Raw genomic sequence first — 22,350 nt, forward strand, 5'->3', positions numbered from 1 at the left:
GGCTACTTATATTTAATCATCTGTTTCTCAGGTTCTTAGCACCAATAAAGAACCCACAGAAATCACCTACACTCCCAGAAGTACAATATCTTTCTGGGGAAGGTATTTGCACGGAGGAACACTTTGAAAAATGTCATCTGAATACAAAGCATTGGGAAGAGACTAGGTACAGAATTTAGCTGGGTTAGGTTGTGCTTGGGGACTTGGCGATGACAGTGCTAAGTGAAGTGCTTCAGATAAGTGTCTGTCAGTATTCAGCTAATAAAGCCCTATTTTCAGGAATTTCTCTCTTTAGAATTTCTGCGTTCATTTTGACACAAAAGTGCTCCTGACATAAATAGTGTCTCATTATAGGAATTATTTTAATTTATTTTTAATTTTGCATGGCTTTGAAAGATGATTGTCATTTGCAAATTATAAAAGCTCAACAAAATATGGCAAAGTGAGTAAACATAAGAATTTTATGGTAAACATTGAGTATTTGAAATGTCTGCACTGCTTTCAATTTAAAAAAAAATGGTTCAAAGTACTCTAAGAATTAAAAATCAATTCCATGATCTCAAGACAAGTTCATCAGGTTAGGCTATTCCATTTGTGAGCGCTTATATCTGATTTCATATAACTGGAGAATTTTCAGTTGGAGAGATAATGTGGAAGTCTGGCTAATAAGTATTAATTCCAGTTCAACAGGATTTCAATCTGCACATAGATTAATAGATCTACAGCCAAAAGGATTCCATTTTGGTCATTTAGTTTGATGTTGTGCATAACATAGGCCACTGAATTTTACCAGTTTCACACTGTATTAAGATATCCACACATATTCCAGATGTATCATCTAAAAATATGTTTGGGAATGTATAATTATTTAGGTCTGTGTGCTGGTTTTGGCTTGGACACAGTTAATTTTCTTTATAGCAGCTAGTATGGGGTTATGTTTTGGATTTGTGCTGCAAACTGTTAACACAGGGAAGTTTTCCTTATTGCCAAGCAGTGCTCACACAGAGTCAAAGCCTTTTCTGCTTCTCGCCCCACCCCACCAGCGAGGAGGCTGGGGGTGCACAAGAAGCTGGGAGGGGGCACAGCCAGGACAGCTGACCCCAACTGGCCAAAGGGCTATTCCATACCATATGACATCATGCTCAGCATATAAAGCTGCGGGAAGAAGAAGGAAGGGGAGGCCATTCGGAGTGATGGTGTTTTGTGTTCCCCAGTAACCATTATGCGTGATGGAGCCCTGCTTTCCTGGAGATGGCTGAACACCTGCCTGCCCATGGCAAGGAGTGAATGAATTCCTTGTTTTGCTTTGCTTGCACACACAGCTTTTGCTTTACCTGTTAAACTGTCTTTATTTCAGCCCATGAGGTTTCTCCCTTTCACTCTTCCGATTCTCTCACCCAGCCCACCAGCGGGGAGTGAGTGAGCAGCTGTATGGCACTTAGTTGCTGGCTGGGGTTAAACCACAACAGTCTGTGTGTCTTCTTTTTCCTGTTTACAATTACTTTTCATGTCAGACAAAAATTTGAGTGAGATTGACTAACTGTCCCTAACATGCTATTTTGGGTATTGCAGTTCAAGTGTAAAACAATAGGCAGTTTTAAGTACCACATAGTCTTCTTCCAAAAAGTCAAAATAGAATGCATCTATAATAATTTTTTCCTGAATTTTCTATGATGTGCCAGATTTTAAAAAAATCTGGTTTACTGCTACATTTTAAAAGAATACTAAGATTGAAATTCACTGAATACAGAAGTGAAAGGATTTTTTTCTTTGCAATCACAATTAAATCAGTCCTTAAAGTCCTAATTTTGTAACAATGCCTAATCATACTTTCTTAGGATTTTAATTGATATAAGGTATAAAATGTATTAGTTATCCACTGCCTATTTATAAACCAGACCACCTATGTGGAGAAAAACTGTTGTATCATCTCCTTTATTTATGCTTTCACAGTCCATATGCAGGGAAAAACACTAAAAATATATATAGATGAGTGGACCACAGTCATTCACAGGCAGATTGTATTCTAGAAAAACGGGTTGGAGATAATCCCCAAGGAGTGCCCTACCAGCTACTGGCATGTACCCTCAGTGTCAGCAGGAACACCCTGGGGCTGGCTCTAACAACCTGCCCGTCTCTTCTAAAGCCTGTAGCTGGTCCTGCAGCAGGAGGGGGCTGAGATGGGTGCATGGAATAGGAGGCATGAAGGGAGACTTGTGCTGTGTGAGGGACACTTACCAATCACTTGTCCAAACTGTGTGCCTGTGCCATACCCAGAGGAACAAGCAGAACAAGAAACTTTTGCAGCTTTAGACACCCCTCTGGAAAGTGGATGAGCTCTTAGTGTGCTGCCTGGGGGCTGGGTGTGCTGAGAAACTTACACAAATTAAGGACTATTTTCAGACAGCTGCTACAGAGGTATACCCATGTCCCCTGTCCTAAGCCTTAACGGCCCTGACCAGCCTCACCTGTGGCTTCCACCCACTCTTGGGCCATGGACCCAAGAGCCCCATTTCAACTCAGTTCTGCATACCTAGGCCTTCTCTGAGCTATTCTGTGGATATAATTATCTCCTGTCCTGTCTCCTGGATGGCCTCAGACCAATGTGGAAGGAAACCTCTTCTCCAGTCCTTCCTCTGGCCCCATTTCCTGCTGTTGCTCCTGACTGGTCTTCCTGGATGGACCTGGGTCTGATTCAATAACTCATGTTGCCTGGGGATCACTGGACAGGTGACAGAAACTGTTCCTGTCACCAGCCCAGGCCTGCTCAGGTGCTGCAGCGCTGCACCCCAAGAGCAAAAGCATGGTCTGTGCTAGGGTCACCCTCAGTGCCCAGATAGACATAACAGCAACCCCTGGGAAAATTCATCTCACCTCTCAACCCTCTGTAACCCTGGTCACAAAATCAGAGCTGTGTTTCTCGACAGCTTTCTTGGCAAAGTGAGGAGACACTATCTTATCTGGTGTCTGGGAAGTTGGAGTTTGATACTGTTCTTCTGCTACACACATTGAGCATCTCTGCTGTTCCCTAATTCCCTGCTGACTGTGGAAACTGCTGGAGCATGATCAGAGTGTACACATGTCCTGGGATTGTGTGGAGGAGGAGCATGACATGATATGACTCATCCATGAACCTGAAGGGAAGAGAGCACACACAGGAGGAGGGCACACCACAAGGGAGGAAAGAGATGTCATGACTACCACTTAAGCTTATATGCCATTCCCAAACTTACAGTTTTATTGACTTATTAAAAACCTAGAGTCTGCCTTTTCAGCAGTTTAGTTCATCTGCTTATTCTGCTGAACTATTTTTGGAGAATTTCCATTGTCGTTTAACTTATATTGGCTTTTGAATGCATTCATTCATTCTGCTCCAATTCTGCCTTTTTAGTTGTGTAAGAATTTCCATCTTTTCATGCCTAATTTCTAGTTTGTGTAACTTCAGTCTTGGTCTTCTTACACTGGTTATGGATTTTGATGGTACTAGTTCAGTAGTCTACTCTTCTGAATGTCTCTGTTGCTGCCTTACCTTAAGGCGTGACCTCATCTGCCAATTTTGCCATAAGCCTTTAAAAAATATGCATCAATGGTAAAATAAAAATAAACCCAACTTGGATATAGTTCCCAAGATCAAATCCTTTTAAAGTATACAAGAAGTTATTTTAACATTTAATGTGTAAGAGAAGATCTAAGTAAATAAGTCACTTTTTCTTAAGATGTAGGCTTTTTTTCACTGTATAGTGAACTTCTTTTTTTTTTTACTTCAGGACCCAGATACTCTAATCCTTCACCCTATACACATGCTAATTTCCTTCAGAGCTCGCATTTGGAGTCCCTCGAAAGGGAAAGGCCTACTTGTCCTGAGATGATAGCTTGCTTCAGGACTGACTGTATTGCCAGAAATAGATATAATTTGCACCAGGTTTTGCTTTCTCCATCCTGAACAATCACTCAAACATATGCCAGTGACTTCATGGCTTCTAATCTCTCCATAAAATCACAAATTCCTGGTGTCAGGCTGAAAAACAAACCTTTGGTCGTCTGTGAAGCAGTCCTCTCATTATTCATCTGCCATTTTCTGGAAGAGGACTATTTAAAAACAAAAACTGTTTCAGGGCACCAAGAGCTATCATATGCTTTAAACTGTCTCATATCCAGGCTCTACTCCACTGGAAGGATTCCCCTCTCTACTAATTCCCAAGAAATAACAGCTGTGCTAAGGTAGGCACCTCAACTAAAAAAAAACTCTAGGAAATATACACAAAGGACAGGGATGTGAATTATTGTTCTTATGTTCTCTGGCATACGTTCATAACCTTTTGCGTACAGGCTTCTTGCAAAGCTTTCTCTGCTGCGCTGCCCGTGGGATCTGAGTCCAAACTTCCTTCTCTTCATCTAAAAGAAGAAAAAGGTGAGTAGTGTTGTCTGCCAAGGTCACCCTGTTATCATCTCCCCTTCTCCTGCCAAATGCTGATGCTTCAACAGAGAACAGGAGTGTGGTGGAGGAGGTGGTCTTGGTCTGTCAATATTTAGTTAGGCTCAAGAAGAACATTTATGCTTAAAGGACAGTGAATGGTCAGGATAAGAACTCAGTAGCTTAAAATGAAAAGAAAGCTCACAGAATGACTCCACAGTGTATCCCCTCAGTTCCCATGACTCACCCATGCATGAAAAACCAGCGTCTTTAACATTTTCACATGCCTCTTCACTGACAATGGTACAGCTCAACTTACTATGCCTTACTGGAAGTAGCTCTAAAGCCAAAATTAGTGCCTCCCAACCAAAAAAAAAGTGCAAACTTATGGTGTCTTTAACTTACAGGTCCACACAGAGTTACTTTAAATAGATATCACCTTTCTCTCTTCTCTTCTCTTTGCTTTTCAACCTTCATTCATTGTTTACTCAATTCTTTCTCTCTTGGATCAATATCTTCAGGCTAAAAACCTAAACTGTGAAAGTTCAGCTGTTTCTCATCCATCTGTACTCCTGTTTTGAAAATACATCTAAATTATCAAATTAACTTGAAATAGCCATTCAGTTTCTTTATTTATGCTTAAGTTAGTAAGTAAGTTAAGTTAGATGGGCCTTCCCCTTCCATTAGAAGTAAGGAGCAGACACAGCTTATGTATTTTTAAGAAGAACCTCTTGAAACCATATAGGTGTTCTTTTTGTTTTGGCTTCCATCATATCCACACTACCCATCTGGAAAACAAAGAAATCATCTTTTTTCCTCAGTCTTTCTTTTCCTTTTTTCCACATGTTATCCTGAGACCTGTTATTACATTACTCTCTTTTGTTTGTTACAAGCCTGGAGACTGATATCCTGCTTTTGTTAGAAACTACTTTCCCCAACTCAGTTGACTAGAACCAGTCCAGTCAATGGTCAGCTTTGTTAGACTACGGGAGCATGAAGGGGAGAGAAGTTTTAAGTTTTTTTCTGTTCAGGCACAGATGCTTGGGAGCCAAACAGAAGCAGCACTATTTGTTTGTTGCTGAATGGGAACCTATATTTGCGTGAAACCTGCATATTGATGTGAATTCTGCAAGACCAGCTTTCTTAGGGAGAGGTAAAACTGCTACAGGTACCAGGTTTAGTCCTTGAATTACCTGGCAGTTATCTCTGAACTTAAAGAATGCACTTATTTTCATGTTTCACTGTCCATTTTTAGTGACTTCAGATCAAAGATCTTGTACTTGTGGGATGCACTGAGACACAAGGCTTCTTATGGCATTTCATAACACTAAACACACTGAGGGATGCAGATCAACATTCAACAGCAAGCACCGCAGTATTTATTACAGGCATTCATCTAGCCTGAAAGAAATTGAAATGCTCTGCCAAAAAGGACTGTCTCTGAAATGAAAATCGGAGAGCAAAAATTTATATGAAAAATTGTATTTTTTAAACCTCATAATCTGATTAGAAAATGTATGTCTAAGAAGACATCAGGAACTAGATTCTTTTTGAGTCATATGCTTTTGATACATTTTCAACATAATAGCTGAGCTAAAACTTGGGGAACCAAAAGTTATCCCAGAAAGGAAGAGAAATCAGTGACCAAAGAGAATCTCTGTGTTGCATTCTTATTTATAAGGAGAAAAGCTGTGCTTTTGTTTACAGGGAAGGAATGGAGACAAGGATGTCTACCTTCTTTACTGCTCCACACTTCCTTTTTTGTCAGTAATCCAGTCTTTGATGTGGGTTCAGGTCAGATATCAACAGTGGATTATACATTTTTCTCAGTCTGTTTCTGGGTGCTTTACGATGTTATGGTTAGTTGACAGCTTGAGTCCTTTCCCAGATTATAACAGCATGATCCTTCTTCCTCTTGCCAGCACTTATTTGGAAAGTGGACTGACTGGAATTCTAGGTGGACTGACCTGAAAAAAAAATGCTAAAGTAACTTCATCATCTTAACAATGAAAATATTGGTTTAGTTCAGAATTCTCTTCTGGAAAAGACTGATTTTATACCTTCATTTTGAAAACAGCATCCAGACAAACAGTAAAATAATGAACTGCTACAGTGAAATTGGGCCATAAATCTTGAGAATCTGAATGATTTAAAAAAAAAAAATTTGAAAAATTTCATTTTCTTAATAGGCCTAATTGGTAACATTGTGCCTCAACCCAAGTTCACACATTACTTTCAGGAGTTTCAGTTCAAATTCATCTCTGTCTTCTAGACAGTAGTTTTGTATAAACCAGAACTGTTGATTATAAATCTCCTACAGCAAATTGAAAAAAAGATTAAAAAAGAATCATGTGGATAAATTGTTTCAAAGGACAGTAATTTATATGAGACATCTGACTCATAGGAAGGAAATTAGTACTGATCAGATGAAAATTCAAAGAATGAAGAATTTGCTTACTTTTATCCAGTCTGAATTATGGGACTTTAGCCCTATTATAATTTTGTATTGATTACAAAGCCTCTGCATAGGGTAATGATAAAGGTTAAAAGTTCCTTAATGGTGAAAAGGATTGAAAAGATGGATTTCTTCATTTAAATCAGGCATTACTGACAATGCTGATTCCAGCACCCTAGAGCATTGAAGTTATAATGAACATGTCTTACAATGAACACGGGTTTAGAAGCTATTGTGTGAGAAAACAATAGGAATAGATCTAATGAAGGTTACTGTGGTTCTCTCTACCTCAGATGAAAAATGTAGTTATGTTTTAGTCTCTGTATGCAAAATAAAACCAAGTCTTTTAGACATCTAATACTTTGCTATATGCTAAAACTACCTACAAGTATAAAAAGTATTCATTAACCATTTCGACAAATAATGTTATCTCTTTCTGATTCTTAAGAATGCAGAATAAATGGAAATGTTTTGGTTTGTGACACCATTTGTTTGTGTTACATTAACTCATAAAAGCTTTGTTCTCTAAATGGAAATACTGAGTTCATTAATGTATAATGTGAAACAAATGCCACTGTCAGCTTTGAAAGAAATCTTTCAAATACTAGACTAGAGACTTAATGTCTGCTGTTCTTGTAGTAAAAATGATTTGCCAGACTTACGTTAAGATCATTGGTTACACTCTATTTCTTATATAGAGAGATTTCATAAAATATGTGCAGTTAAACATGATATGTTGGTTCATTTCCTAATATATGGTTAACCATGCAGAAATCTCTTAGCTAATGCCATTAGGCAGACTTCTTAATTGCTGTCTAACAATAACAGCAATACTATTTCTTTGTTTGTAGGTGAGATCTTGCATCTTGGTATTCCCTGGGCATTTATAATTGCTATTTGTGTTGATTTGTGTATTATTACAATGATCATTAGAATATCTAAAGTCAAAAAGGAGGATTTTAGATCAAATTATTTCCTCCAAATAAGTACCAAATACCTGTTCCAGAAACTTGCTTCATAACAGTATCTATGTTTAGTGCATAGACAGAGAGCAAAAACTGATGATAGCTCAGTACACTGAGTTTCAAAGAGTTCTTATCTGCCTCATGCTACAGCATACTACATCATATGGACAGTGACATAGTTTTCCCTGGGGAAACTGGTGAAAGCTCTGTCACTTAACAACAGAGTGGATAAAGCACAAGAAAGTTACTGTGAGAGAGAAAAAAATCTAATGAAGGCTTGATTATCACCACACTTCACTTACAGACACAAAAATCCCACACTGATGATCTCCCTTCGTTGAGGCAAGCTAAAAGTAAATTTTCAGTTGGCTTGGACCCTAAGTGAGCATCATCTCCCTGTTCCACATCACCTTGTGGCACATAAATTAGGTTCAGTCCTTTGCTACTCCTGCTAAAGGTCCTGCCTGGGATCTGATACATGTTTCCTGAGCTACTTTTCTTAGGAGCAGCCATGAAAACCCACATCACTGCATTTCACTGAAAGAAATGACTGGCCAATTACAGAGGTGAGATTCATGAGGACATTAAGAATTCGCTGCTAAAATTTATATCACGGTACAGAACCTTCCTATGATACTAAGCAACTCTCCAGATTTCAGTGATTTCACTGGCTATGTCTATGTTGTGAAGTAACTTCATTTGTGAGTTGTCTCCTGGTTTCAGTTCCCGTTGTCTACATTGCATAAATGTTAGTTCACTCCATGGCTCAGTGTTAAGGAAAACCATCTCCATCCCTCCAAAGCAAACCTCAAGTTCTGTGGATAATTCATTCCAAGGACTGCTTCCAAAAGGCTACACAAACCAGACGGCCAAAGGCTTGGATTTCTCTGCCCTACAAAGTCCCTCAACAGCAGGCTTTTTATTTTCAAAACACTTTCCCATGCCTGGATATTATATCCCAGAGCCTGTAATGCACTCCTTCAGTTTCATGTTATAAAAACACCACCTGGTGTGTTGCAGCACAGCCCTCCTGTTTTTTTCAGGCACTTTGAACTCAAAACAAACAAACAAAATGATAAGTGGGTCTTTGAGCCAAGGAGACCACTGTGTGTGGCTTAAAAGAGATGCAGGTCGTCGTACTCTGTAGTGGAGATTTGTTTAGCAGTTTCTTCTAGGTATTGCTATCTCTGAGGACGGTAGACATAAGCCACTCAATACCACTTTGCCTGAAGGATCTCCTTCTGGGATGTGTATTTAGCTATGTAAACATAGCTGCAATGACTCTTTCTGTACTTTAGCAGGAAACACTTTCATGAAGTACTGGCTTCTCAGAGATGTTTGCACACATTTGACATTCACTATTTTCATGGCAATATGGCAGCCCCTCATCCTGCCCTTCAACACCAGATGCTGAAACCAAAAATGTTTAAAGACAGGGGTTTAGGTATAAAAGTGAAAATATAAGACTACAGGTGAAACAAATATGAACTTAATCAATACCCCACTTTTTTTCTTTTTTTTTTTTTTTTCATTTTCCTACCTAGACTTTCTAAAATGTAATCCATTTGCCAGAGCTACATGATTTGGTATTCAGTTTTGGTTTTCCACTAAAGATATAAAGCAAAATGACAGGGAATATGTCAGAAAATATTCACTGAGCACTCAGTGGTGAACCTGTTATGTGACTAAGTGTAGGATCCATCCGTCCAAATTCATACTAAATATGTACATCTGAATACTGCATCTCCTTCTTCTGCATTTACTTATTTCTCTACGTTCACCACAATGGGAGATACAGTAATTAACTTTGATGCAGGGCAGGATTCAGTTGTCTAAACAGAAGTGCCAAAAACCACTGAAGATGCTCTAGGATGTCCAAGACATCCTTAAAGGGTTTTGTGAGAATCAGACTTCTTTTGGATGGGCAGCTGTATGCCGAATGTGATACCCCCCTCCCCTGCATCTAAAATGTCTATAGATGGCTATGTTTAACCAACTGAACCTTAGCTGTAGATGTAGGCTGTACAGATATGAAAAACTAAGTGGAATTAATCACACCTTACTTATCATCTGTTATTATCTTCTTAGGCTCACCACTTCAGCATCAGCATAATATTACTTTATGTTGCATTTGGGATGGTGCTCGCACTTAAGCTTATCATTTCTGACACAAACTGACCCATATAACTACTATAGCAAAGCAGATTAAATTCTGTTCTGCCAAAATATGAGCTCATCTGTGATTTTAAAAAAGCTGTACTGAATTGTTTTTAATGGATGTATTTTAAGGACTCTGGCCTTCATAGTTAAAAATGATCTCATACAACTGAGAAGGTGTAAGCACATTTTCAGTTTGTCATCTTTTTATTTTGGCTTTTCATTGCTTTTGATTTGGTTTCTTCTTGCATAAAGCAAAGTGGCTGTAGAAAAAGTAGCATGAATTTATGAAATTATGAGAATCATTCACTCTACTTTACAAGGATAATAAATATGTATCCCTGCACTCCAAGGCACACATTAATCACTGAATGCCAGACATTAGGGACCCCAATGGACTGATTATTTAAATTTTTCACTATATCTTATTGTTTCTCCCACCTGAAAAGCATCAGGCAATGGTCATAGGCAAACTCAAATAGTGAAACAGAGACATTAGTGTTTTGACAAAATCTATTCATTTTGGTTTTGAACCTTCTTCTCTCTTTCACCTATTGGAATTGACACAATCTGATACAATAGTTTATTGCATCCAAATTAAGATTTTAGACCTCATAGAAAGACACAAAGGGATAGGAATCAAAACCATTTTACAATATACAGTTTTAGTATCACTGGTTTTAGTATCGCTGAAGCCTGTTTTCTGTGCTAATTCACTAATTTCATTGATAGGGCAGCAGTTATATGTATGTTTATGTAACGATGTGTTCCATAATGCAAAAGCCTTCCTTCACTCTAAATGAATAATGTTGACTCTTCTGTTCTTTTCTCATGACCCTTGTAGGAAACAGAGCTTCACGGAAAGATAGCAAGTTTTAAGAAATTCAGCTGAATAAACTAATTCATAATTCAGATACGGTAAACCAATGTGCAATGCTAGATAATTTATTTTTCTTTAAAATTAAAGCCTAAAAATCCCCAAAACTTCATTGGAAAAATGCTTGAAAATTTTGATATTTATTTAGGCTCCATGGATCAGCTGTTAATTTCTCCTTCATTAAATGAAAACTAAACAAAATAAATCACATTTTTCACTAGGTTGATTCCTGACTTAATTCTCAGCAGAGATATCTCTTGTATCACTGTTCACATCTTCAGAAGCAATGTAGTCAAAGAATGGTAAAGCAATGTAGGTTCCTTCCGTCTGTACTACTTGTTAGTGAAATCCAGTGGGGGGTTTTTGTTTGCTTGTTTGTTCATGACTAGTGCTGAATTGTGAAACATTTAATACATATAGAATCACAGAACCATTGAGGTTGGAAGGGACCTCTGAGATCATCCATTCCAAGCCCCCTGCTCTTTTCCATTTCGCTTACTGTGCAATGGAGAGGGCAAAAGTTGTACTATATCATAAAAACACACAGATTTCCTGAAGAGGGTGAATACATGCACTGGTATATGTGTACTATAAGAAGGGCATATGTTCAAGCGTAATATAGCATATGCTTTCTTTTTAGAAACATCCCTTAGCTTTTCCAAGTATAGATGCAGTCATAAAAACATGAAAATGGCCTCAAGAAATTAGTCCTTTGCCAGGTACCCTTCATAATGTAGTTCTTCTCAGACATCTTTCTCTCCCCTCCTTGAGACTTCATGGCCAACATCGCATGAACTTCACATGGAAGAGTCTTCGAATGATAGTAGAGGTAGTCCATTGTTTCTACTTTTCTTTCTAAGCACTGGATACTCATAAATATTTTATGATGTTTTTAAGATTAATGGCTTAAACACACTAGTTGGGGAATGATTTGATATGTACTGAATATTTTTTTTCTCACATATAGCTACTGTTCAGTAAAGGAATCTATATATTATTTAAACTAGGAAATGCAAGTTTTCACAGCAACCACTACGTTTGAACTGAAGCATGCCTGAGGTATTTAAAGACAGCTTTGTGATCTAGTTAGTATAACTATATTTTGAAACATTTTAATGATATATTATGTAGTTAGGAATAAAACCTGGCAAAAAAAAAACAGTAAAAGAAAGGGAAGACACATCCATTAGAAGCTTTAAAAGTTCCAGATGGGAAAAGATTGGCCAATCAAAAAAGAAAGTTTGGTAACTAATATGTCATTTTGATTTATGGAATGACAATACAAAGTAAATATTTTTCTCCTACTCTTCTTTTTTGTTAAAGTCAACTAATGCATTTTTTTAAAGCTTATCTGCGTAAAGGCGCTATTGAGACCTCATTATTGTGAATTGCAGGAATCAAACTAATATTATGTCTTCCTTCATACTACAAAAATATGTCGATATTAGTCAGCGTTGCTGTTTACTTGACACAGTAAGGAGATTGTCCTAGCTCTTGCTAGCTGCAAATTCCTAAACCCATTGCTTTGATATCACTGTCCCTTCATTGCTCTTAATTATTATGCTGTACTTCTCTTTGCCTTTGCCTACAAATTCAAATTTGCATCCAAATTTATCTTCTACTTCCCCAAAATATTATCACTTCTTACTGACATGTATAAATTCATGACCAAGATGCCTACGTGTCATCCTTTTCCAGGTATCTCATTACTGTAAATTACATTTCCAACTTCATATTTAAACAGTCATCTACAGCACATCAGGTTTTTCGTCTATTCATCTGAGCTTTATGTATTTCTTTAACCTCTCATAAAGCTTCTTCCTGATCTTTCTTACAAATTTTGGGACAGAACTTCAACTAGTTATCAGTGCTTTTCTTTTCAGCTCGTGTGTTGTAAGATCTCAAAATTTAGCTTACATATAATGACTGAAATAATTATTTGCCTTTCTAAGAAGAATTTTGCATACAACTTCACAGAGTTGTTGTCTTGTAAAAGTCACATTCCGCATTCTTTTCCTATCTGAAACACTGTCCCATCCTTACTCAAATTCTTCCTCATATTTGAGGCTCACAGAAAATGCTTGTGCTGTATTTTCACTCTTCCAGAACATCATAAGAATGATACACAGAGAGAAATCCAGTTCTTCCTCTTCTCTAAATCTTTGACAGGGTTTGTATCCAATAGGATTCCCACAGCAGCTCATTTGGCAGCTTCATTTTCCTTTGAAGACCCATGTTAGTTCTGATATATGTTACTCAGTAGACAGAAGATAATACAGCAAGTGTTTGAAGTTAGACTACAGTTACACAAACACTTTCTGGTGTGGTTTCAAACTAGGCCATTATTAGAGGATATTCCATTTAAAACATTTAAAATGCTTAAAGACCCAGCATGGCCCTTGGTAGGCAAGCATCTACTGCTCAAAAGTCATAGCCCATTTTTGTAATATTTTGACAGTCTCAGTAGAAAAGCTCCACGTCAAATGAAAATCTTCCTTGACTTTAGGTTTGACTTTTCAAATCAAGGTTAAAGGTTCTTGCTGAATATTGGAAGGAAATTGTATTGTTGCTGTAGCTATTCTGGAGAACATAACAGGTCAACTCTCAAGGCTGCCAGTACCATCACGTCTCACAAGCTTTAAATATTTTTAAAAGATGTTTAAAAGTGTTAGAAATACTCTGCAGCTGTTATACTATAACAACATGCCATAATATTTATCATAATCTTTGGTGAGATTGTTTTACTGATTAATTTTTTCTAAGCCAAAGCAGGCAATACTTTAAATTGCAGCCACGAACTGAGTTTCACAGCTGATGCTGGGGACAGGTATGTGATACTTGGCAGCTTTTCTTTATGCCAACGTAATATTTGGATTTTAATTCCCAAGCAATTTATCTTCTGCTCTGCTGCAATTCTATCTTTTCTTCAGAAAAAAACCCTCCGAATCTCAGCTGAAACTTCTGAATTTTACCACTTCCCAGCCAAAATAGTAGCTCTAGTATGATTTTGATACTAAACTAGACATTTATCAGAGATCATTTGAAATATTTCGGAAACTTAAATGCCTTTTCTATAACATAATTCCAGCTTCTAGCATGTGAGGAAACTAAAACCGAACAAGTTTGCTTTTGGTTCTGGTCTGTTCTGCTACAAATGTTTGGATAGCTCTCATTGCAAGTTTGCTGTGAACTACGAAATTTAATTTCATTTAGAGGAAATGATCATTTCCATTACTGATTATGATATACGAAAGATGACATATATGTTTAAATCCTGATGCATAATAGACAATAGAACCTACTTATTTAAATAGGAAATATAGCCTAGGTGTGGGAATTAAATTTATAGTTACACTTATTAGAAGTAGCTAAAAAAAAGGACATAGCATTGGGGGGGGGAACACAGTAAATAATAGGCTATTTTTTAGGAGTGGTTTTCTGTTCAGTGAGTTTTTCACAGTATCATGTCTAATATATTTTTTGAACTTCTCATTTCAGTATAGTCAAAGTTGTGGCATAGACCTATGGTGCTGAATAGGTGAAAGGTTTGTTATATGTTTACATTGCAATCCTAACAGTATCTTCATTTAATGTCAGAGATTATATTAAATACTTTATGGCATTTTGATTGATCAAAGGAAAATGTATTGGTAGGTTTGAACATTTTTTTAAAACACTTTTCATGGGAACTTCCAAAGTCTGCAGTTTTCATTTGAGTCTGGAAAGAAAAGGGGAAAAAAAAAGAGAGATAACATTTCCCATAAAATTTTTTTTTTCCTATTTTCCGTAATAATTTCAATGAAATTTCCACTAGAAATTAAACCTGGCTCTCCAGTCAGTAACTAATATCTAGTCAGATTGCCTTCAGATTCAGATCATATACTCTAACCGAAGCAGGTTATTTCTTTAACTGCAAGACCTAGGAGTATTTTTCTTTTTATGACAATTATTTTTATAATAAGTGATATCCTGGATGTTTGAGATAAGATCATATCTTTCACTACTGTGGTAGTGTATGTGTAAATACGCTGGGAAAAATCTGCTTCATTATACCTGTAGCATTTGGTGAATTGCTTTGTTGTATAGGTGAGAGTTGAATTTTTCACTGTCTGTTGAAATTGGTCTTTTTAAATAGGGGGAAATATCACTAATGCTCTGGAGAAATGTCCCAAACCATTTTTTGTTGTTGTTTGTTTACAAAACATCCCTGAAAAAAAAGCCTTGATATACCCTCCTTGATGATCCACCAAACATCCATTCAGTGAAGTGTTGAGTGACTGATCTTTTTCTAAACAGGTTATTGAAAGTGCATGATAAGGAGAAGTTGTATTCCCTCCTTCTCAACATCTGTTGTCACTCTTCTTCCTTGTATGTCCAGTTGTATTGTACTCATAGAGCTAATTTTCACAAATTCCGGGCAAGAGCACTGGATCAATAAATCCACACAAAATAGCAGTATATTCTGCTGTCTAAGTACAGCAGCAAAGAAGACAAATTCATTCTAGCAGGTTTTTCAGACAACATGATTGACTTTAGCTGACTCTTCCCTTAATGCATTTTTTCAAAGCTACAGGAAAGAGATTTGAGTACCTACAGCAAGTTCACAAAGAGCAGCTTTCAAACTCCTTTTCAAGAGAAGAGTATTTTTAACACAAGCACCAAAAAGTTGTTCTTTTCAAAAAATAGGAATCTCTCTAGCTTCTGTTAAACCAGCTTAACAAAGAGGATAATACCATGACTAAAATATTTATACTTCATCACAGTCCCTTTGAATACTAAAAAAAAACCAAATCACTAGTTTACTCATCTTTTCTAATGATACAGAAAGAAGTACCTAAACAATGAATAATAATGCAGAAACTCAGAATGTAAAATCAATATGTCAGCTCAGTAGAGCTGAGCTTCTTTCTAATGCTGCTCTTCCAACAGTAGAGTTTACCTCCTGAATTATATATGTATTGACCTAATTACATAAATATTGACTTTGCTTTATATGAAGCCTTTTTCAGTCTCAGTGTAATTACAATGTCAATATTTGTTGCATGTAATAACACTGAATTTAGACTTGTTAATTTTGATTGATAGTGGCATGCCACAGTTATTATATGGGATAAGACAGTTAGTCTAGAAGTATGCATAGCAAATACAAGCGGCTGACAATGCTACCAAATCTGAATGTGTCTCCAAGACCCTCTGTTTCTGATTATTTAACCAGGCAGAGGAAATAAAATGGGTGAGTACATCCTTGTTCTATACAAAGCACTGTTTTGAGGTGGAGAAATATTTACCCTGATCCAAAAAAGTACAAATATTCAGCCAGGAACACAGCAGAAAAGTTCCTGTTTAAAGTTAGCTTTACAATTTTGCCTTACAATGTTGTAAAGTCTGTTTAAATTGTGTCAAAATGGAGGTTTTATATAGCAACAAGTATACTTTGCTGCATACCTTCCATCAGGTATACATTATTTTGGAATAATATTGGGACCCAGACACAAACACTTTCACATTAAATTATTTCCCTTTTCCTTCAAATCCAAGTAAGATGTGAGCAGTGGACTTTTAGGTACTACTGGGACTTGCAAAACTGTTCACTTCAGTCTGCAAATGTTTTTTGAGATATATTTCTACAAGAACAACTTTGTTCAGAGCTGGCAGACCTCTGAACTACTTTCAACGATGAATAGCCGTATAGTGTAGTGTATGTTTCTAGATGCAATTATAAAGGATTTTGAATTTGGCAGTAACATGAGACTTAGAATCCAAACTGTGACAGTCTGTGTGGTGAGGATATTTAAATTTGTTCTAGCTATAACATGTTGCCAGTAGTGACAAGGCATGCATCATACTATATTTTCTTATTTGTCTCAGCAGGGATGCCAGACAAGACGAACCTCAGTGACGTAAAGCAAATCCATCAAACCAATGATGGCAGCACTTTAGACACAACTGGAGCAGGATGTACAACAATGGCTGATTATATGACATTTATGCTGATTAGTTTGGTAACACTGTTTTTCAGTCTTTGGTAACTGTTTAGCTTTGGCTTGATGTATGTGTCTCATTGTCATCTGTTTATCCCCACTCACAAGCCTGGAATAAGGGATCTGGTGGATATAGCAATATTTATGACAGTTTGTATAATATCATCCTCTCTGATCTTAGGCCTGAACATTAACAAAGTTGTTTCTGTAATGTTTTTCCTGTGCCTTTTTTTTTTTTTTAACACCTGTATAGCAAACAAAATCATGTTTCCTTTTATAATATTTTATGTTAAAAATAAGTTGCCTATGCTAATCTTTCTCTTAAAAGCAATTTGTAAAAAAGAGATCACAGAATCACCGAGTCATGGAATGGGCCCCTGAAGATCATCTAGACCAACCCTGTGCTCAGAGCAGAGTCAACTAGAGCAAGCTGCCCAAGGCCAAGTCCAGCCGGTCTTTGAATGTCTCCAAGTATGGAGACTACAGTCTCTTTGGGCAACCTGTTGCAGTGCTTGAACATTCGTAGCAAAAAAGTTTTTTCTTACATTTAAATATTATCTATTGTATTTCAGTTTATGCTCATTGGCTCTTGTCCTGTCACTGGGCACCACTGAGAAGAGTTTCACTCCATCTGCTTTACTCCCCTTATCAGGTATTTATAGACTTTGATAAGATGCCCCCTGCATCTTCTCTTCTCCAGGCCAAACAGTCAGAGCTGTCTCAGCCTCTGCTTGTATAAGACTTCTTCCCATACCTTAAAAATCTTCATGGCCTTTTGCAGGACTCTGTCCAGTATGTCCATGTCTCTCTTGTCTTTGGGAGCCCAGACCTAGACACAGCACTGTAGATATCGTCTCACCAGTACTGAGCAGAGGGGGAGGATCACTTCCTTTGACCTGCTGGCAACACATTTCTAATTCAGCCCAGGAAGATGTTGGTTTTCTTTGCTGCCACGGCACATTGTTGGGTCATGTTCAATTTGCTGTCCATGAGGACCCCCAGGTCCTTCTCTGCAAAGATGCTTTCCAGCCAGCATGCACCAACATGCACTGGTGCATGGGGTTATTCCTCCCCAGGTGGAGGTCTTGGCACTTCCCTTTCTTGAACTTCATAAGGTTCCCATCAAGTAAGTTCTTCAGTGTGTCAGGGTCCCTCTGAATGGAAGAACAACTCTCTGGTGTATTAGCTACTCTTCTCATTTTTGAATCCTCTGTGAGAACTTGCTGAGAGTGCACTATGTTGCATCATCCAGGACATTAATGAAGAAATGAAACAGTATCAACCCCTGCGGTAAACCAGGAGTAATTGGTCTCCACGTGGACTTTGTGCTGCTATTCACAACCCTACATATAACTGATAGCAAACGATGAAACAGTTGCTCAACACTTTATGAGGTTTGTATTTAAAGTCCTGCCTTCTGGGATGTGATCCCTGTAAAACAGAAAATGTTGAATTTGCCCCTTTGTCTTTCTCCAAAAAGGAAAAAAATCCACAGTGTAGATAACAGCAAGGTTAGGATTCAATGTTGGATTGAGGTATCTTAACCTATATGTCTACATTAAGATATTTACATATGTGCTATATATCTGTTATATATGTGCTCTATATCTCTAAGCTGTCACTGCAGTCAGTGGAAATACAGGGTAACATTCAATTGCTAAAATACCAGCAACAAGTGCCAGTTAAGATGCTGTAAAAAAAAACACCTGGTGTCCAGCTACTGCTCTGAAAGGCCTCAGGTCTTTTTGTGGGCAAGTGACCGGAGCCCTCCATCAACACAGTCAATGAAGCCTAGTGCTTTATTCAGCTCATATGAAGACAGACACCTAAGAAAGCAACTCAGTTGCCCAAAACTAAGTGTCTGGTGCCATCGAAGATTTCTTGGAGTATCCTCATGGGACTGGCATATATGACGCAGCACTTACGGGAAATTCCAGAGGCTTCCTTAAATGGGAGCCATCCGGAGTGGCAGCTGGTAACTAAGTGGGATGTCCTTCTGTATCTCAAATAGATCTAGACATGCATATGTGGGCCCATGAATCATACGCCAAGTCTCCATCAGTAATATCGGGAGCTTAGATATCTAGTTGAAGTGGTGACACGTGAATGCAAATCTGAATTGCAACATGAATCCCAGCTCAAATTCTTATGCTTTACAACATGAGGCAAGCTAAAGTGTTCCACAGTACTAATGGTACATTATATATTACTGTTATAAGATTTTATTATCCTGTCATGACTAATTCCCTTGTCATTTTAACCAGAAAGTGTTTAAGAATATTTTGTAGCTATTCCTCCTTTACAGTCCTTTAAAAGAGAAAAAAAATAAACAGTACAGTATTGTATGCACTCATACTGTACCTAGAACTCTTCCTAGACTGTAGAAAAGCTAATTTTATATGAGATTAATATAAAGAAAGATATGCAAATATTTTTATTCCCAAATGCATGCGTTTTAGTCATTAGTGCACACAGTATAACACACAGGTAAAAAGATATAAAATTTAGAAAAGCAAGTGAACATTCCTACAAGCAATTCCATGCCCAGATAAACATCATTAATAGGCATGTGTGCCAGTGTGTACATTTCACTTGACCTCTTTTTTCTTTTGCAGGTTTTGTAAAACAGTCTTTCAAATTCACTTCTCTTGCTGTCTCAGCATACACTGAAATTATGACACCGGTAATTCAGGGAACGAAAATCTGATTTCATTCTTTTCCTTTTACATGCCAGCTCAAACCAGTAATCAAGCTACTTCAGCAAAAATTTTTTTAACAATGACCAGTATCACTCACTTCGAGGAAAATGGAATAAAACTTTCAATAGGAGATTCAGAAATGGAGAAAAAATTCCACCAATACTCATTACTTAGAATTTTATTTATATCCTGAAGCCCTTTGTTTCCACTCCTCTCTTTCATGTGTTGTTCAAGACCTTGCTGATGGCACCAGGTAGTCAAGGAGATAATAGTTTATCCTATAGCACCTTGGAAACACAAGCCCCATTTTCAAATAATGATAGTAATTAGGTCCTAAGGCCTCTTCAGGTATATGTTAATTACTAGTCTGTGTTACTCCTCAGTTTTTCATGGCCTGTTCCCCTTATCTTCTACACTGCACCTACAAAAAATAATTTCTAAGATTACTTCTGGAGTGGAAAATTAGGTCTCTCCTTCCCAGACACATATGAACAAACTAGTGGCAATAGGAATTCAATAGTGGCAGGTCTGGAGATCTCCAGAGTGAGGCTCTCACTGGACCCTGGGCCATGAGACCTCATTCATCCTCCTGTCTCATCTGTCTCTAGGCATCACCACACACTCCACATCATTGCTTAGACTCCTATGTCTGCCAGGCTGCATCACTGTTCTTTCATCACATCTACCTTGCTATAAAGAAATATTCTTGTTTCTTAAAGAACTACAAAAAATCATTAAAATGGCTCAGAGCAAGGAGAAGAAAGCCAAGGCTGTTTGGCAAGGTTACCTTGCAAGGGAGGTACCCTTGCAAGAAACTGTGGGAACAAAGCAGGATGTTGAAGTGTAGCTGCAGGTTTGGCAACTGGGGAAAAAAAAAAAAAAAAAAAAAAAGAAATGTTGCCTGTGTTAAAGCCAGCAATGAAATGAGGAATAGCACTGAGCAGAAAAATGCAGAGTATGTTAGAGAAGCCAGGAGGAGAAAAAGAAAAAAAAGGCTAAACTGGAGGTCATGACAGTACAGTGTAAAAACATCTGTATCCACATAAAATTGTGGACTGTATGCAGTATGTATGTGAGCCACTCTGAGTCAATTGCCTTGGGATGCAGAAGCTTTTCCCAACACCAGGTCATACAGGCAGCACAGGGCTACCACTGAGCTCCCCAGATGACCTGAGAAATAGCACGTAGCTCTTGGTTGCTCTGAGTACTTTCATTTGTTTTTACTCAGGCATTTTTAACAGTCTAAAACTTCTCCATATCTCCCAAAACCTTTGGTGAATGAGATTTTTGTTTTGTTTTGCTTTCTTTTAAATGCACTTTTTATGTATTATAGCTGATATGGTTTAAAGTAGGAATGCTTTACTCGACGTGTACCATTTTTCAGACAGACACTCATTCAAATACTGTTTATACTAAAATTGCAATGGCTATCACTATTAAAGTTGTGTAACTGGTCTCAGTACAATAAAAAAAAAAGCAGCAACCATAAGGTGAGAGAGCTTTGTAGGGAATAATTCCTTAGAAGACAGTGTAGTTACTTGTAAAACAATATTTCAGAAAAAGAATAATTCTAAAAAATATAACATTTAAAAAAATATATAATATCTTTATCTGGCAAGATCAAGCTATTCTTCTTGAATGTCCATTTTTTATTTTCTTTAGATGTACCTGCATGTTTAAATGTACCTGTACCTCCTGGGAAAAAAGTACTGAAGTACTATTTCTCATAACTAATGCCCTAGCATTTTAAATAAATATTTCAAGGTGACAGCCTTCCTGAGTGTAACTGATGAAAGAGAACAAAAAGAATTTATTTCCTTCAGAAGCAAATTTCATTGTTCCTTTCATGACTCATAAAAGATGAAGCATAACTATAGCCATGTAACAGGTTATCTTGATCTTTCTCTCTTTCTATAGATAAATAAATACACATATACATCGTTTATTTCTCTATACCTGTATTTTTATATGTTTATTAAGATAATATTCTTGTTCAGGTTATATCAGGGTTTAGATTAACCTATTGAAGATTTCAGGTGAACCTTAATATTTCCCTGGCATCTTCGCTGGAGCATGAATTGAAATAAATGGTTGAAGTTATCTCTGTTTAGGATTTTTTTAAGTTCAGTTATACTCTGAAATAATTGTGTAAACATGAATCTTATTCAGCAAATTATGCTTTTTTCTATGTGCTCTGAGTCACAACTGATTATAATACGAATAAAAGAAAAAGTTGTTTCTAACTACATTAGACTAAAAAGCTAACATAGCTCTAGTAAAACCCAGATTCTTCTCTTGGAAATCTCAGCAAGTTATTAATAAAGATCTAACTCCTAATTCTTTCTTCCTGGTGATGCAAGAACAAAAAATCTGGCTTGACAGATTTTGCCAGACAAAACTTGCATGACTGGCAGTGGGAAACTATATCTTTTACTTTATTTTGGAACTTGTAAATGTGAAATGCTAGAGACAATATACCTGGTACCCCATGAAGCTCTTTGACCAGCTCACACTGAAGAGGAATAACATGCTGAGCTTCCGTGGTTGGAAGGACTCGGTCAATGCATTTCATCACCCCTTACAGCACAGAAAGCTGTGCTAAGATTACCTGCTGTGCATGCCTAATTTAGGTGTCACAACTAAGTCTCTTCAGGTTTGTCAGGCAGTGTAAATCAATTGTTGGTCTCTTGAATTTAAGCCACATGGAGGTTTTTCTCAGTGGCAGTTTCTGATTTTCCTGCTTCTCTCAATGTCACTCTCTCTCCCATTTGTGCCAGTACGAGAGTTTACAGGACCATGCAG

The 22,350-nt window shown here is 37.3% G+C and overlaps 1 protein-coding gene across 1 annotated transcript in view; it reads left to right on the forward strand.

Annotated features, from left to right (window-relative positions):
• The window catches only part of GPC5 (glypican 5), a gene marked incomplete at both ends in the record, with an annotated part of 757,873 nt that extends 740,285 nt beyond the window's left edge, over window positions 1–17,588 (forward strand). The window contains 2 exons of the mRNA XM_082336071.1: window positions 16,740–16,870; window positions 17,502–17,588. Of these exons, the coding sequence (XP_082192197.1) occupies window positions 16,740–16,870; window positions 17,502–17,588 (218 nt within the window). The remainder of the gene's footprint in view (window positions 1–16,739; window positions 16,871–17,501) is intronic.
• Between the last annotated feature and the right edge of the window lie 4,762 nt (window positions 17,589–22,350).

Source organism: Platalea leucorodia (assembly GCF_965183815.1).
Source record: "Platalea leucorodia genome assembly, chromosome: 2".
NCBI classification, from domain to species: domain Eukaryota; kingdom Metazoa; phylum Chordata; class Aves; order Pelecaniformes; family Threskiornithidae; genus Platalea; species Platalea leucorodia.